Source organism: Vombatus ursinus, unplaced genomic scaffold, assembly GCF_900497805.2.
Source record: "Vombatus ursinus unplaced genomic scaffold, bare-nosed wombat genome assembly UNPS02014799.1, whole genome shotgun sequence".
Lineage (NCBI taxonomy): Eukaryota > Metazoa > Chordata > Mammalia > Diprotodontia > Vombatidae > Vombatus > Vombatus ursinus.
Window position 1 is genome coordinate 3458209 of NW_020954577.1, and position 18542 is coordinate 3476750.

The 18542-nt window shown below is 42.8% G+C and overlaps 1 protein-coding gene across 1 annotated transcript in view; it reads right to left on the bottom strand.

The window, feature by feature from the left end:
- Window positions 1-487: 487 nt before the first annotated feature.
- Window positions 488-18542, bottom strand: part of LOC114050544 (E3 ubiquitin-protein ligase ZNRF2-like) — a 58702-nt gene continuing 40647 nt past the window's right edge. The window contains exons 6-8 of the mRNA XM_027872324.1: window positions 9487-9592; window positions 6850-6925; window positions 488-5162 (exon numbers count right to left, since the gene is read on the bottom strand). Coding sequence (XP_027728125.1) covers window positions 6868-6925; window positions 9487-9592 — 164 coding nt within the window. The 3' untranslated portion in view covers window positions 488-5162; window positions 6850-6867. The remainder of the gene's footprint in view (window positions 5163-6849; window positions 6926-9486; window positions 9593-18542) is intronic.

Here is an 18542-nt window from a genome sequence, read left to right on the forward strand (position 1 = left end):
TGAGGGAAGACCTATTATTCATCACCACTAAAATGACAATCGTTTCATAAGCGATTACAGTTTCATCTAATACTTGTCAGTACATTTGTTTGGGTAAGTGTGCAAAATCAGATACACGTGTTACCACGTAACATTAACGCTAAGGGCTCAGTGTCCCAATTCTTTCCTCAGTTCTGTGTTAATGCTGTATTGGAACACAATTTAGGGACAGTTAAAAATACATTCCCTCGAAAGTCTTCTTCTCTCCTTTTTCTCCCTTAAAATATTTTGACACTTTGGCAAAATCAGCTGAAAGAATAATGTATTCAAACACCTAAAGTGGATGTCCTATTTCAGTTTGAACCGAAGTTATAACAAGTTGTTTCTACTTAATTTTCTACTTTTTATGATTGCAAGCTTATGCTCACTTAACAGTATTACTCTAGTGGTAAATTAGGAGGAACTATAAGGACATGGTGGGGAAAATCAGCAACAGAAGTTAGCCAAGTTGCGGTCACACATTTCCTTTATTTTCAAAACTATGACACCCACAGCAAGTTATCTCTGAAGAAAGTGGGATTTATTCTCCTAAACCCAATATAAGTTAGCATCATGCAACTCTGTCCAAGTTCAGAGCCTCACCCTAAGGGCCTGGCATGGTTGCAACAAGACCCAGGAGATATTTGATGAAGGTTTATTGGTAATAAGGGCCTAATACAACATATATTATAATGGCTGCCATGATTCATAAAACTTCATTTTAGACTGCTAATCAGACCAGATGTGAAGGAGGTGCCTAATTTCCTCAACACAAACCATTAGCATAGCACCTTAGCAATATATCCTCAGATCAGAAACTAGGAGGGAAGATCTGAGAGTCTCAACAGTTAAAAAGCAACACCAGCAGGTTACCAGGCCAGAGGGGGTTAGTTCCTTCTGTAGTCAAAGTCCATCATGGCCTATGCATGCATGCCAGAGATCTGAGGGCCGCCCTGCAGCCCAGGCAGAGCCAGTAGACGTTACCAGCAAAGTCTGCTGGCCAGGGTTTCAGCTCACAGATGCCACCTGGTCCCTCATTTCTGGAATCCTCTCCTGTATACAAGCAGAGACCTATTGTGATGGCTACTGGTTGAGGTCAGATGGCTTTAGAGCATTAACGTACTTATTCCCGATGACCAAACCAAAGATTAATGCACCTGATTGCCTTCAGTGCTAGAAGCTATTAGTAATCTAAGCTGGTTAGGGAGAGGAATCATGTCCTAACAAATACAGTCATTCTTTGTTTCAAATATAGACCACGTGGCTAGGCAGCATTCCGAGTAAGGATGCTCGCTCAGAACTTCAAGCTGGCGATTGTTGTGTGTAAGCAAAGCAAACTGACCTAATGTTACCAGGCAAAGCCCACAGCAAAGAGAGATTTGGATTGCAATCCCCTCCCAAAAAACTAGCAAGCAGTAACCTATCTGGGTAGGAAGGAAAATTAAGGGGGAAAAACCAACAACCCCAAAATCAACCAACGTTATTCACAGAGCAAAACATAAGTCAGTAGTCACACACTACAGGAAAGGGGGCATAGGGTCTGGTGCCTGACCTTCCTCCTTGACTGGAAAGGTGGAAACCTCAGAATTTGCCTGTAGCCGGGTGCACAAGCCTTCCAATCCTTGTCACATGAAAGGCTTCTTATTTCAAAGTCTTAGACTGAACTCCAAGATGGGGTTGAGACCCAGCAGGCCCAACTCACACCACCGCCATTTGTTTGGATTTACTCTTAGCGTTTGCTTATTTTACTTAGATGTAAAAGTTGGACTTAAAAATGTCGCTCTAGCGGGGACGCCAATGAGCAGTAAAATTCGGTTAATCCATCTGACAGCCCAGAGAGTTTACAATACAGCTTTGCTTTACACTCAAGCTCGTTGGGACAAAATCCACACTACCTGGTTGGTAGGCAGTAAGTGCAGATGATGTTTATTTGGAATTTAGTCTTTTAGAAAACAGTAAGAAGTCATTCACGTTCATAAAGCACTAAGATTTACAACGTGCTTTCCCCAAACCTGTGTCTACCCTACATTTACAGAATTTGTGAACTTTGATTGGTTTGAAATGTTCCCATCACCAATTTTAGAAACATTGTGAAAAGGAAAGTGGTGTTTTCACTGAAGGAACTCAAATGTAGCTGGACAGTCTGCACTGGGGAGAGGGCCCCAATGGTTCTCCACGTTTTAGCCCAAGGCCTCCTATTAATAACACCGGCAGCCTCTGTTTGATCTTGTTTGAGCTATCACAGGAAACTAAATAGGCGACACTTTGCTATTTCAAATGAATTTGCTTTTTGTAAAACACAATCTATGCTCAAGCTTGTGCCCAGATTTTAAAAACACGCCCATTAGAGTACATTCTATTTACTCTTCTGGCAAATAGCTCATTTAATGGCAAAACCTGAGTATTAGAAAGATTTACTTTTTCTTATATATTTAGGCACGAGATAGGCCCAGCAAAAATATTGGGGAGGGGGTGTGTGTGGTAAAAATTGGCAATCAACACACTTCGGACCAACGGTAGCACAGAAATCTGAACATATCGTTTTCCCATGTGTGACCTTCCCCTACAAAGAGGAGAGGGTGAGACTTTTGCTCATTCGGGCTTTCAGCTCTCTTTCCATTTAGCCAGCAGGGCAGGTAGGGAGAAAGCTAGTTCTCTAAGATACAAGATTTCCTGCCCTGGCACCACAGATTTCAAGCATATTTCCCTGGGATGTTTCTCAGGGTTTTAGCTATTTGGAATTAAAATTCTGAACAGTTTAGATGTGAGTCATTTTAAAAAATACCTGCACATTAATATTTTGGGAAGTCAAGTGATGAAGGATGGAAATCTAAATTTAAAGTAAAAATAGTAGTTTCTAGTTTGGTTTTGTTTTACAGGCTGGTTCTCAACAGATTTCAATAGAGACTGCCCTAGATAAGTGGTGCCAAACTCCAACAGAAACGAATCCCTGCTGGCTCCATAATTGACTTAGAAAACCACAAATTAACATTGTCTAAGTTACATTGTATTTTTAATTTGGTAAACCTCTCCCAAAGATAACTGAATGTGGTTCTGCCCCAGCAGAGCTGGGCACTTCGGTTCTGGAGGAGCAAGGCTAATGGAGGTAAGGAGACTCAGGACAGTAGGAGTCCTGAGTGTGCGACTTATTTCACGGTGCGCACACAGTCAAAGAGCACACTCGGGCCAATGTGGGTTTGACACCTGCTATCAAAGTAAAACGAAAAAGAAACAATCACATTGAAAAAATAAGCCTCTAGGAGAACATGGCCACTAAGCCACCCCAGCTCGAATCACTGGCATTTCCCGCAAGGAACCCAAATAATTCTGCCCACAGCGGGATATTAATAGGGCTAAAGGAACACATCATTCACATTCTAAACGCTGTTATTTTATGGAGGGAACAATTTACAAAATTAACAACAACCAAGTAGATCTGACTGAGATTTAATGATGAGAGCCAAAGTGTGAGGGAAGCATCTTTTCCTTAGTTGGTTCAGAAGCACCAGGACACCGTGTGGTCAGTTGTTACACGAGTGATTTTGGATTCTCTGATCATGTGCAGCATCACACAAGGCATTTCACAGCAGAGTCTCAGGGAAAATGTTATCTAAGTCTAGGCTCTCCCAGCAAGCCATGATAGGGGTGGGGCCTGGGTGGGTGTGCTGGCGGTGGTGGCCGTGGCTCCTGTTCTTGCCTTTCTTAACAGGGAACAGGAGGGGCGTGAGAGGGAGAACAAGGGGGAGGGGGAGAACACGGGACATTGAGAGCCCAGGAAGCAACAAAGAAGAAAAGGAAAGAATTCATTTGCTCAGAAATCAGCCCAGGACAGCTTCCTTCTGAGAGCCATCAACTACACTGCAGAATCTTTACTGATAACATTTTCCCTTTATGTTGAAAATGCAGAAACTACTTGTATTGATATAAAAAGACATTCACTTACATAGCCCTGACTTCTCCTCCAAGTTTAAATCATTCAGATATGTTTTGTGGGAACTATTATTTATTTATTCACATAATTTCCTCAGTACATTTCCCCTACAGGACTGTTTAAAAGCCTCTGTAAATTAACACATATGCAGCACAGTAACATACATTAATAAATTATAAATTAACAAAATCTCCATACTTGTTTAAAAAATTATCAAATGCTAATCTCCAGATTATCTGGAAAATGAAAGATGCAAATTGCTATGAATCTGCCATGCAAATTAAATTCTGATTTTTTTTTTTAAAAATCTATATAAAATGTTCCGCAAATTATTCTGAGCTTCATCCAAACTTAATTTTAGGAACTTGGAAAACTTTTCTCCCCACTTCAGCAGTTATTTTCTTAAGTTTTCATATTTTGCCCCCACTTGGAGAGGCAGCCCGGAGATGAAAGTACAGAAAAAGAATTACCTGAAAAAACAAAAATACCCGTTAAAAGAAATTCCCATTGCCGGCAGCACTTAAAACTGGTCCTTCCTTAGGAAGTTGCATAGCTGCGTGGGGCTGCTGCCACACTGCCAGGCAGGGGTTTCTCCCCAGCTAGGAAGGGGCCATGCAGATTGAGCAGGTCTGCGGGAATCGGTCCCGGACTCCACTGGACTCTTTGGGCAGCATTCTGCTTGTCACTTCCGGATGTCTGGAAGAACTTGAGATCACAGTCTGCATTCAGAGAAAAAGACTTTACTGCTGCTCCATCCCCTAGTTTGGTTGGTGAGGTGTCAATCCACAAGAAGGGAGCGTGAGGTCATCTTTACTCTAGAATCTGAGAATGCAAAACCTTCCAAGTTGGGAGGAAAAGAGAAAAACCCCAAACCCCCAAATCCATTCACAGCTCGAGGGAACTTGAGAAGTAAATCCACTATGAAATTCGCTAACTTTGGCGTCTGAGTACAAAATGTTACCAACAGGAACTATGGGTAAATGACGATGACACGCCGGGGGGATGTGCAGCATTTTCCAGATCCCTGCGGTGCGGCGCAGCCTTTTCTGTGCATGTCTGTGCACCGAGTTCTGCTGAGGAACGTCCTCTCTCACGTACACCTCATCCCTCTAATAGTCCATCTCTGTTGTGATCCAGTCCCATAGAACTCATGGTTTCCGGCTGCACATGTTTGTTCCCAGAGACAGGTCCTCATATGACGTTTTCCAAACATCTTGAAAAGACATAAGAAAACCTGTTTAACAAACAACCCAAATGTGCTTAATTTACAGTAGTCCCTGACAGTCACACACATCAAGACCACAGGACTCCTCCCCTGCCACCTGTGTCCTCTGCTAGCATTTTGCTTTCCTATCTCCAGAATTTCAGATAAAGTCGGTATTTTACTGAATATACAAAGAATAGTTTCTGAGGCTTGCTTTTCCACCACTAACCAAGCCTGGTATTGTATAGAACTGCTCAGGACAGTGGGTGGTGGGAGTGGACAACTGTAGCTGTGTAACTTCCTTCTGTAAGTGAGGGACAGGTTATCTCGAACATAGCAGGTGATTAAGGGAAAAAAAGATTAAGAAGAAAGTTTAAAAAAAGTTCAGTTGCTGGAGAAAGTTTAGAAAAAGAAAATTTTAAACAGTTAATAAATTTAATGTTCTTCCCACCTTATTCTACCCATAAGCAAGTTGCATTAAATAAAAAGATATGAGACTTTCCCGCCTTCCTTTTGTGCTCTTTTGTCAATGTGGTAAGCTTTCGGTAATCAGCAGGCTTCCTCCCTTCCCCATCTGCAGCTCTCTGCACAGAGCCACTCAGTGCCAACTCATTGGTAGTCTGCTGGATGGTGAGTTATTGCTATGAAAATACCTGGTACAGCCTCAATCAGTATTCTAACCTGCTGCTGGTGGGCTCACAGAGGCATCTTCTTTGAAAATCAACTCCATTAACTCCATTTCAGATTCAAAGCCAAGCAATGGTGGGTGGCCAGATATTAAACAGAGCAGAGGCACAGAGCTAGAATGGACTTGGACATTGCCAGGCCTTTGAAGAGCTGGAAAGCACACGGTGCTCTTCTAGTCCAATTTTCTCGTTTTATAGATGAGGAAACTGACCCTCAAGACTGGAGTTGACCCAGTATCTAGCTCCCTGCGGTAGCTCTGTACTAAATCTTCAGCCTTTAAACAGGCTTCTTCACTTTTCTGTGGCCCTGGCCAGCCTGGTGCAGACCAGAGTCCCTCATCAGAATACTGTTTGGGAATGCCTAACACAGAATGTGAGATTTATGTTGAAATAAAAAGGTTCTCCAAATGTTAAAACTGGGCTCCAGGTGAAGAATCAGAATGCCTTGGCTCTCTACCTCCTGTCACCTTCGGCAGCCAAGAGGCCTTCACACTGCTCCCTTGGAAGGGGACTCTGTGCTGTACCGCAAGCCAGCAGTGCCTTTCAGAAGACACCATGCAGACTGCCAGAGCACCGAAGGCATTCCTCAATCTAAAAGCCCAATTTAACTTTCTCACAGGATCAAGAAGGGGCAAGAGCCACAAAGTCTCAACCAATGCAATGTTTACTGAGGAGAAGAGCCAAAACACAAGACGCGCCTGGAGGGTCTGTGCAGAATGAAAGCAGATTCAACATAAAATCCGGCCTAATGACATGGCAGCAGCAGAGGCGGACAATTTTACTGCTTAGTTAGTCACATTGTCTTTCTGTGGGTCAGAAGTGTACAGGACAAGAGGACAGAAGCAGCTGGTTCAGGTTTTATAAGGTGTCAAAGATGTGGATAATTGAGAAGCAGAGATTTTTTTAATCACATAAAAAGGAAATTACTGGACAACTGACATTAAATTAAAATGGAAAATTCTATTACAGCTTATTTTTAAAATAGGGCAGATAGAAAAAGAATTACGTACAAAACAGGAACCAGACGCTTAATCTGAAGGGTGCTCAGGGCAAGACCTATTGACTTCAAACCATTCGTCTATGCAGCTGGAGAAAGAAAAAAACAAAATAGAATAAATGAGAACTCATGCATTTAAACTGGCCAATATTCAAAAATATTTTTCTTTTAAACATGACTATAATTTAGTAGAAAGGTGTATCAACGTTTTCATCACAAGTTTATGTCAAATACATCTATATTTCTCTCTGTGGGTAGACGACACCATATGTTACTATTCCTTTAAGCAATGTAACAGGAAAGATTTTCATGAAGAATTTTATTTTAGTAAAAAGATGACCATTTTTGGAAATCAGTTTTGGTTATTAAAAAGTAGATGCCTCTGACTAAGGGAATCGTTAGGCAGATCATGTCCTGCCACTCCCCCCGCCCCCACTCCCCCAATCAGAACATGCCAGATGAAAGATGGGAAATAACTGAACCCAAAGAGTACAGATTAGTGGATCCCTGATAACCTGAAGGAAGATCTCAAATGTACATATGCTATACTGATAGTAGTGTCATCAAGTGGAAAAAAACAAAACAAAACCAAAACCCAAAACTTAAATGAAGACAGAATAGGTATAGAGAATTTGCTTATAAAATTTGGGTAGGATACTTGATGAGGAATGATTAGTCCAGGTTCTGAGACTCAACCACGTGGATAGACCCCTTAGAACTATAAACAGTTATACTTCGAATAGGCAAAGAACTAGTCATACCAGCTTAATCTAACTTCTCATTCTTTGCGGGGAGAAAAAAAGGGAGGGTCTTCAATACTGTAAATAAAAGCAGGGAATGCAGTAGATATAATTTACCTAGATTTTAGCAGAGCATTTGACAAAATCTGATGGAAAAGTGGAAGCAATGCAAGGTAGACAACGACACAAGGTTGGGGGAGGGGTAAGGATTCCAATGCTAGATGGTAAGTGCAGCCATTAAGGGCTGGCTGGTGGCACTGAAGGAGATTCAGGGATGGTGTTCGGCTTGGCATAGGATGTTCGATCGAGAGTCAGAAGACCTTGGAAGTGATGGAATTCAGAAAATGAGGCCCTCATAGGTGAAGTGTCCCCCTCTCGGAAGGTAAACTCTGCTCTGACTCCTCCGCAGAGTAACCCTGCCTGCCCCTCGTCAGAATCAGGAAGGTGAAGGTGCCCACGGCACGCAGATGACAAAGCCGAGGCAGACACATAACAGGGTGGAAAACAGTCAGATCTCTAGGATTCAACTTACTAGGACAACTGTATCCAAAACAAGGATTCAAAGAAATCGCTTCATGAGATGAGAAACTGACCAGTAAAGGACCTTGCGGTGTTTGTGGCCTGTACATGTGATGAGCCCATAGTGGGACAGGCAGCCAAGAAAGCAAATGTGAGGAGGCTGGGTGACCAGGACAGCCAGGAAGGCCAAGAGCAAAGGGAATTCTTAGATGAGGATGGGCTGGACTCCACAGCCTCTGAGGGGCTTTCCAAACCTGAAAATTTCGTCCTCATTCATCTCACTGTCCAAGGGTGTCCAAGGGTACACCCCATTTTCCTGGTGTTTCATATGCCTGTCAGTACTTAGCATAATTCAACGGCTATGTGAGAGTTAGCACTGGGGAAAAAGAGCAAGGCAGACCCTGCCTCCAAGAAAATGTGGGGAAGAAGTGATTAGATAAGCAGGTACAGCACAAGGTATTACTACAGGCATCTCTGCCCAGACCAGAGGTGGGGAACCTATGGCCTCGAGGCCATACATGGCCTTCTAGGTCCTCCGGTGTGGCCCTTTGACCGAATCCAAACTTCAAAGAACAAATCACCTTAATAAAAATATTTGTTCTGTAACACTTGGACTCACTCAGAAGGCTGCACTTGAGGACCTAGAGGGCCATGTGACCTCGAGGCCGCAGGTTCCCCACCCCTGGCCTAGACAATGATGGATAGAGGTTCAGTGAAGGGCAAAATTAATGCTGATGGGAATAATCAATGGAGCTTCCTGAAGTCAGGGTGCATTTGAGCAGACTCCAGAAAAGCAGAGGCTACAGATGACAGCAGTGAGGAAAAAATTCTAAGTGGAGGCGGCCTGTGATGGGGCCGAAATCGAATTCTGCTGGGTAAAAAGGCATTCAAGTGCTAGTGAGGCAATGTTACACACAACATCTTTTCTTAGGGAGATCCACCCGGCAGGCTCCATCCAAGGGGCAAGGGAGAGAAGAATCATCTGGAGGGGATCCTGGCATGAGATGAGAGCCGGGATTAGGACGGTGGCAATGAGAGTGAGAAGTACAAAGCAGAAAGGAGAACTATAGTGAAGGAAGAACTGCAAGGTGGTGAAGCCAGTGGAATCCCCGTGTGCACAGCTGGCACAGCTGGAGAGACGGACAACTGGGTATCGAGGGGAAGAACTTGATTTTGGAACTCCTGTGATAGAAACACCAGGTAAAACCCTGACAGCCATTTCAAGATAAAACACACATCATGTCTATGTGGTAAATGATGATGCTCTAAAATTTTAACATGAAATAATTGTCTTGGAAAGTTCCAACACTGTGCTGAGTGTCTTGGCTTTTCCACAATTTCAGAGGCTGGGAGGCCAGCGCCAATCGGATCCCTAGTGACAAGGCCCATACCCTTTATGATAGATGCACAGGCAGGGCAGCCGGGCGATCGTGTCTCCTTGCTGCAGCTCTTCCAGGCATATGGCACATTCTCCAGCATCTTTACTTAGCACATCCTCTAGAGAAAGAAAGAAAAAAAGGAATTCAGGAAACATACTTTACAAGGCAGGGTGCATTGTGGGAGGGTGATGCTATCAAAGTCCTAAGATGGCTGAGTCTTAACGAGCCTCAACCTAAGCTGTTGTGGGCATATCTTTTCATAGACCACAATGTCCCCTAGACTTCAGGTGGGGCATCATCTTTATTGACATTGTTAACATTTCATGAATCACTTCAATAACTCTCAACCTAACAAATCATGTCATCGGTTAGTCACACTCTTGGCCACACAATGATATAAACAAAAGGGGGGTCAGGATCTCTGATTGACAGAAGAACTTCCAAATAAGGAAATACACATGACTAACTCAGGCTGACACCTTCTCTTCAACCTAAGTCTCAGACTGAGATGTTGATGGACTTGCCCAGGTACCCAAGGTCACCCAGCCAGCATGTGTCGGAGGTAGGACTACAAGGCCTCTATCACCCGGCGATGCCACGACAGCCACCTAAGTTTTAATCCATCATTTAACTGACAAGCTGTACATATACCGGCAATAAAAACAAAAGAAACAATAGTTACTTTTACAATGAAACAGAAAAATACAAATAGAAACATTTTTGACGTTTATCTTGAGTGCCCCTACTTAGTCATGGATGAGAGGCAGACAGAAAACTCTGATGGCGATTCTGAGAGGAATTTGTAGACACTTCCAAATCAGTGGAACCGGCTTTTACTACCTAATTTCAAAAACTAATCTTCCTTTCCCTTGATATTGCTGTGTCACTAGTACTTTTAAAAAATCCTTATCAGCCTTAGTCTTCTCTTTGATTAGAAGAGAGCGTGCTCTCTTCCTGAAGTAGTCTAAGAAAAGAAAGAAGCTGAGACGTGTGTGCCCATGCCAGAGACTGCCTGAGTCAAGGGCAAGTAAGGAAGAAGACCCTGGGCCACTGGCCCCCAGCGGTGCAGGAGAGCTGCGTTGCTGTCTTAGCAGGGAAAACAAGAGGCAATGAACTTTCTGTGATCTCATTAACTCATCTGGGTTTAATTATCTCCCTACCCAAATGATTCCCAGGTCTATCTAGTCAAGCCCTTGTCATTCTCCTGAGGACCAATCCAGCATCACTGACTGCTGGCTGAACATTGTGAACCACATACCCCAGAGGCCCTTTCCAGGTTACCACCATCATTTGAGTCTCCCAGGTTTATAACATGAGTCATCCTTAAATCTTCATTTCCTCCCACCTCCCACATCCACATCCAATTGTCAATTCTACAGCCTACACCTGGCCCCCTCTTTCACGTCTATGGCCGCTTTTAGATCACCTATCACCTGGACCACTGGAATAACATCCTTGACTTTCCCAGCATAGGTCTGCCCCTGCCACTCTCCTGCTACCTCTGAAATAACTCCTCTGTCTGGCTCCAGGTCCCCTCTTTCTGGGCACACTGCTGCTTCCCTTGATCAAATCTACGTCTCAGTCAAACCTGCACACTCTTCATGCAGCCCTTGGTGTCTTCTGCACAGCCTGTCTCTGATGCCTGGGACCGTCTCCAGTGCATCCTTGGCTTTAAGTAACATGAGGCCTTTCTTGGTGCCCCACACCTTAGACCCCAACCCCAACACCCATTAACCCTAGCATTTGCTGTTTCCCTCAATGGAAAACAAGCTTCTCGAAGGGAGGGACTTCTTTATATTTCTAATTCCTAACACAGCTCTTAGTACACAAAAGTCTCTGAATAGCTTTATTCTTTTACTTTGGATGCTTCATCCTTGTTGGTACTCCCTCTAAGAATGCAGATTCCCAAAGCATCCATGTTTTCTTGTCCTGTGAGATTACTGTCCATTTCTCCCGGCTTTCCCAGAGGCCCACCCAATGTGACCGCCTAGACACACATTAAGCAAACAGGCTGTTCATCCTTTCCCTTACTTCGGCTAGCTTTCCAATACAATAAGCAGATATCCTACTTATCACAGAAATTCAGAATTGGATTGTACCCTCAAGGGTCATCTCAGACTCAAAGACCATCAGAGCCAGAAAGGGACCTTAGATATCAGCTAATTTAACCACCTCATTTCATTTTATGGATTGAAGAAACTGAAGCCTGACGAGGTGAAATAATGTGATGGTCCTGAAGCATGCCTCCCCCTCCTACCATATGCCTGACAGTGATCCTTCAGCTTCTGTTCAAAAGTCAAGACTAGAGAACACCTGGCCTCCAGCACTCCATCTTTGGACAGCTCCTTCTACTGGCCAAATACAGCTTCCATTAAATGATGCCTACATGGGAGCAAACAGAACTCAATTGGATCCTCCTTTCTATGACCTCAATGTCTCTCTTGGTCTCGGGACACATCCTTAAATGAATTGTTTTTGTTGAAATCAAGTAATTTGTTTCCTGTTCTTAATTTTAAAAAGCAAGAATCTCTTGCTAAATTCTCTCAAAGTATTTCAAATATTGCCAAGACATTTTTATATCTGAATCATATCTGAAGCACTCCAGAAGAACTAGATAACAATAATGTCCAAAGAACTTCTAGCCAATGTGATAGACACCTTGGCTCTCCCACTTCCTTTTATTGCTGTCTCCATCTTAAGTCAAAATCAACAAAACGATCTACCTGGATTATGTTTTTTATTTTATCCCACTCACCTCTCTACATAAGTTGAAGTGAAAATCTAAAACTTGAACAGGAAAGTAAAAGTTATAGAATTCTTTCAAACTTACTCCTCAAATTTCTTTAGAAACACTATCCAGATGAAAAGTGTAAAAAAAGTATTTGGTTCTGGATGTATATTGTTATGATATGTTACAATATAATATTTATGTATTAAGTTTCAAAAAATTTAGTTTAACAGATGTTATTTATTTCAACTGAACACTTAGTACTTCTGTATTTGACTTTTAAGAGATAATTGATTTTTACTATATCTAACATATTTAAGATAGTCGAGATGTATTAAAAAAAGTTTTAAACAAGGGCCCAAGATCACAAAGCTAGTGGTGGTCAGGAATGAAATCCAGACCAGTCAGCCAGCCTGCAGGCAGGGTTTATACCTACACTCAAGGCTCTCTCCACTATCACACACCGCCCAGTGTTTGTAAGTCAGAGGCCTCCGCAGAAAGGAGAAGACTGAATCTTTGTGGGACAGAGCAAGGATAGCACTAGCACCAGGACAGAGGCCACCATCTGAACACAAGTAAGGTAGGAATGAGGGATGGTCCTATGTCTTACTCTTTTGAGTTAAAGATTGTTGACTTCAAAACTTGAATATCACCTCAATACCATGGAAACATTCATTAATAATGAATTCCGAGTCTGAATACTCAAGACAAGCATCCCTACATGTAAAAATTGATCAAGACCAAAAGAACAATTTTCTTTCTAGTTTGTCTTCTGGAAAAAGGAAAGGATTCAAGTGATAAAAATGGTTCTACTTCTTAAAACTGTATTCTATGTACAGAACCCATGTCAGTGAATAAAAATTCATAAACATGACCTACTTTAATTTTGTTCTCACATATATTGCCTTTCACACAGACTGTTAAATTACTTTAAAACCAAAATACTTAATTCAAAACAGCCAGATATGCAAAATTAAAATTAAAAATGTTTAGCACGTCCAAGCAAATGCCTATATAGTTACTGCAGATCAAGGCAACATGGAAAAAAGCCAACAGCCAAAAGTCTTAAATGAAAACATAAAAATACCAAATTTGTTAAGAGGCAGCCAAGAAAAGCCCATGCGTTATTTCATAACCATCATGAAATTGAAGCTCAAACACCCCAAGGCATCAATGAGCTCTTCCGAAATACACAGAAGACAAGCACTGTGATCTGGATTAACATCAGGCATTTTACCTGAAGATTTATTTTTTGATCTTGAACCCTCAATGATAGCAGTAGAAAACAAAAGCAGCTGAAATGTGAAACATTCCCTAGAAAAACCAAGAATTAAAATAAGTTTACATCATTAGTAAGAAGCAATTACATAAAGAATGAAAACTGGGGGCTCAAGAGAGTTGTAAACACTAGGTATTTTTTAGGCAATGGACTCCTAACATGAGCTTTTCAAGATTTCTTATCCAGATAACCCTCCATTTCTGGGATCGATCCGCAGAAGAGAACAAGACATTCCATTCAAACATCAAGGTGCCCTCCATACATGCTGTAAGAAAGAGAAACTAGGGGCAGCTAGGTGGCGCAGTGGATAGAGCACCGGCCCTGAAGTCAGGAGGACCTGAGTTCAAATCTAGCCTCAGACCAAACATTTGACACTTACTAGCTGTGTGACCCTGGGCAAGTCACTTAACCCCAATTGCCTTAAAAAGAAAAAAAGAAAGAGAAACTAGCAGAATAACCATTATAACAATACACACTTTTGTCTACATGGAACCTGTGCTGCTCATCTGTAAAGAACAATTCCTTAAAAATGCTAGCACTCAAACCATTCCCTCTGAAAACCAAGATAGACAAAAGACACCCTAGGAGCATTTTAACAAACCTGTTTGTACATAGTCATTTACATGTTATCTTTCCCATTAGACTGTCAAGTCCTTGAGAGCACATAGTAGGTGCTTTGAAGTTCATTTCAATAATTTTCCCTGGCTTTCTTTTTTTTATCCATCCTTTACAGATAAGTCAGACTTGCAGAAGAGTAACTCCTAAATTCTTCTACATGAGGGCGCTGGTATTCCCCAAAGCAGGTTTTCTCAAACTATTTCATGGAACCATTTGAGGGGACCATAAGAAAAGAGCCAGGACACTCAAGGACAAAACAACCTGTCACTTTCTTGTCTTTCTGGGCCCGGTCAGGAACAAGGGTTCTTAATTCAGGGTCTATGGACTTGGCTTTTTAAAAAATACATTTCAGATATCTATTTCAATTGTAATCCTGCATATTCTAGTTATGCATTTGAAAGGGATTTATAACTTCAGACTGCCAAGGAGTTATGACCCACAAGGTTAGGAGCCCCTAGAACCAAGAATTTATTGAGACCTATGGCTGGGGCCAAACACTTCACAACGCTCATCTGAGCGTTCCCTTCCAACAAGGCAGGGAAGTGGGTCCTGTTACCCTCCTTTGACAATTAAGGAAAGTGAAGCAGACAGAGGCTAAGTGACTTTTCTCTGTGTTTTAGAAAGTCAAAGGACTCTTCAAGAGTTCTTTTTGCTCAAGCCCACCACAACATTTATCAGTGGCTTTGAAGATGGGCTTTTGGGGAAAAGGCAGACAACAGGCTAAGTGACAGCTAGTCAAGTGTGTGAAGCTGGGCTGAACCTAGGCCTTCCTGATTCCAGGCAGCTCTATGGAGGGCTGCTCAGGGCTGAAATGAATCATAAATAGAGTGTGACCTAGGATCCACAGCCAGGCGTGGCACCGTGCATAGTGTGTTGGAAGACTTGGTTCTAAGCCCATCTCAGATACGTAACTAGAAATGACAGAAGGAAACTCACCTCCTTTGCAAAGTGGGCACAAAAGCTGTAGTATCTAACCTCATAGGGGTTATGAGGCATAAACAAATGCAGGTCTATGAGGAACTGTGCAAAACTCAAAACACTATTAGAGAGTTATTTTATAGTGCCTTTATTTGAATTCAACTCGATCAAGCATTTATAAGCACCAAGAACTTGTATGCAGAGATTCTGCCAACCTCTTGGTAAAAGGGTCAACTGGGCAAGGGGTGGGGTGGGGAGTGAACATATACAGCAAGTCATTACACGAAAGGGAGAGGCTCAGGAAACCGTTTAAGAGGTGGTAACTAAACTGGGCCTTCAGGGCAGAGGGGAGGAGAGACATCCAAACATATTAGTTTGGCTGTAATGTAGACAGGAAGGATTGGCCAGAGATGGACTCAAAGTCTATAAATGCCGAACAGAGATATTTGTATTTTAGCCTTCTAGGAATGAACCAATGAAAGTTCCTCAACAAGGGTATGAGATAGTCTGGCCTAGGTTTCAGGAATATTAATTTGGGAGCTTTGTGGAGGCTGTATTAGAGACCAATCAGGCTATTTTAATATTCATATTTTAATAGTCCTGATGAGAGGTGAGTGGACCAGGTGAGCAGAAGACAGACAGACACAGGAGATACTGCAGTTCTCATAATCCCTGCCCTCCCTCAAGGAGCTTCCACTCTACCAGGCTGGCAGCTGATTAGATATAGGGGTTGAGGGCAAGTTAAGATCCAAGGATTATTCTAAGGGTGAGAAGCTAGAAGAATGGGAGCATGGAGAGGTCTCAAAATAGAGCAATCAGGGGGCAGCTAGGTGGCGCAGTGGACAGAGCACTGGCCCTGGAGTCAGGAGGACCCGAGTTCAAATTTGGCCTCAGTATACTTGACACTTATTAGCTGTGGGACCCTGGACAAGTCACTTAACCCCATTGCCTAGCCAAAAAAAAAGTTAAATCAGGAAATAAAATTCTGTCACCTGATCCTTCCAAAATCTAAGTCAAGGAATGTGCAACAAAACATTTCTTGCCATAATTTGCCCATTGCGTAAAATTTAAATTAATCATCCAAGTCTTTATATTGGGTGATGCTCAGATGACCAAGAGCCTTGAGTTTTTTTGCTCTCTTCTCTGGCCCCTTACTAATGCAGCCTGAGGCGCCTTACGGCCAAGAGAACCTGAACTCACTCACCAGAATCTTCAGTGACAACCAATTTGCACAAGGATGAAATACACCCCCCGTTTGCCACTTAAAGCCCTTCCTAGACAGGATTCACTTCTCTCACACACGCGATGATCAGGCCAAAATGGCCTCCTCCACAACGTTCATCTAAAGGCTCTGGAGAGGCTCTGAGGCCTTCGCTCACTCATCTTCACACCTCTGAGAATCCCGAGCTTCCTTCAGAGCTCTGCTCATACACCTTGTTCTATATACATGAAGGCTTTCCTCATCTCCCCCCACCACGATTCGATACATTTCATATAAACTTCTAGGCATGCACGTCGTCTCCTCTGAACCAAAGTGAGCTTCCAGGACCATCCCTTCTCCCTTGACATCCTCAGCACCCAGCAGGGGCTGAGACACAGCAGACCTGCTAATGTAGACAGTCGACCCCTAGAGGCTTTAGGGTGGGGGTGACATGTGGTGTCCAGTAAGAAGGGTGGGAGTGGGAAAGGCCGGAGGCTCCCCAGGGCTGGGCAGGGGAAGAAGAACACAGAGAGACCACTGAAGGAGAGACTTACAAAGAAACAATCATCCAAGAGAGGCAAACTCGCGTGATGGCATTAAGAATGGAAACAAAGACAGGTGAAAAAGACGATAGAAGAGGGGCAGTTAGGTGGTGCAGTGGATAGACCTGAGTACAAAATCTGTACTCAGACATTTGACACTTACTAGCTGTGTGACTCTGGGCAAGTCACTTAACCCCATCTGCCTAGCCAAAAAAAAAAAAAAAAGACAATGGAAGAAATAATAGGCCAAGGTATGGGAGGGCAAGGGATGAATCACTGGTGACTGAAGAATTGATGGAAAGAGAAGTCGGGGCGTAGATATAAATGACAGTTATTATACACACAGCACAAATCTGTCAGACAAATCATTTCACCAATTTCTTCCATTCATGTTCCTTTCTAAAATCCTCTGCTCTGCCAGAAGCCTTTTCCTCATTCAGACAAATTCAGTGGAGGTTCTACTTCCTAATCATTTCTATCAAACTATTGCTCTTTTTCATGATAACCACAGAAAGTATACATACACCACCACCAAAAAAAAAATTGAAGTTTTAAAATGTTAAAAGAGCACACATGTGTGAGATTTACATTCAACATAAGCTTAGATACATGATTTCTTAACTTCATATAGATGCACTGCATTAGTACCACATGGGCAACCAAAAATAGCAGCCAAATTCAGAATCAACTTTCAAATAAAACCTACTGATTCGTTCGGCATTTGCTCCTTCAAACATTTTTCCTTCCTGTAGCCAATATGTAAGAATGGTGGGAAATGTCAGACCCTAAGGCAGAAGCAATATTGAACGCTGATTATTTTTCTATCGATAACATAAAATATTTAGAAACATTGTCCACGTGAATATCCACTGGCCACTCAATTCTATTGAGCAAAGCAGCCCAACAGAAATTCCAGTTTGTTGGCAACATCTCCCCAAACTACTCTATTAAATCTGAGAAATATTTGGGTACCCACCAAGAAAGTGACCCTCTCCACCTTGGCAGTTGACTTCAATGGCTCATTCCGTGGCCTTCAGGATCAAACACAACTCACCTTCCCAACCTTCTGGACGTCATTTCTTTCCCCACTCTCTCTAATCGGGACAGTTTTCTAGGCCACTGCATTGGTCACCCCAAGCCTCCTTCCTCATCTGTGACTCAAAGAATCCCTTCTCCTTTAAGGTGCAACTCCAAGCAACCCAGGCTGGGCAATGAAGTGAACAGAGCAGTAGGCCTGGTGCTGGAACTGGCTCAGAGTCAGAAAAAGATCTGGACACTACCCCCGTGGCCCTGGGCAAGGCCCTAGAGCCCTTTTTTCCTCAGCCTTTGCCAGGGCCTCCAGCCTCCCTGTCTCATATTCATTACACAGAACACACACATCTTGTCTCCTCCCACTCAATCCAGTCTCCTGGAGATAACAGTCTTTCGTTTGTTTCTATATTTCTTAAAGCTTTGGACATACTAGGCGCTAAACAGATGCTTGTTGGTTGCTTAGGGAGGAACCTTCCTTTATTTTCTTGGAGGGAAATGCATTCAAAAGCTCTCAGCCTCTAAGTCAAATACTTTAGCTGCTGCGGCCAAAGGTGGAAGGGGCCTGTAATCCCTGCTCACTGGAGGCTCAGGGGGATGAGGAAACTGAGGCTGGGGAGCTCCAGAGTTTGAGCTGCAATCAGGCTCAGTCCAGCATGGACATAGTGACAATATGTGTTGGTATTTTAAGGGAAACAATTATTACTCTGTAAATATTAAGAAAGGTAAGTGATCTGACCTCAAAGGCTGGCC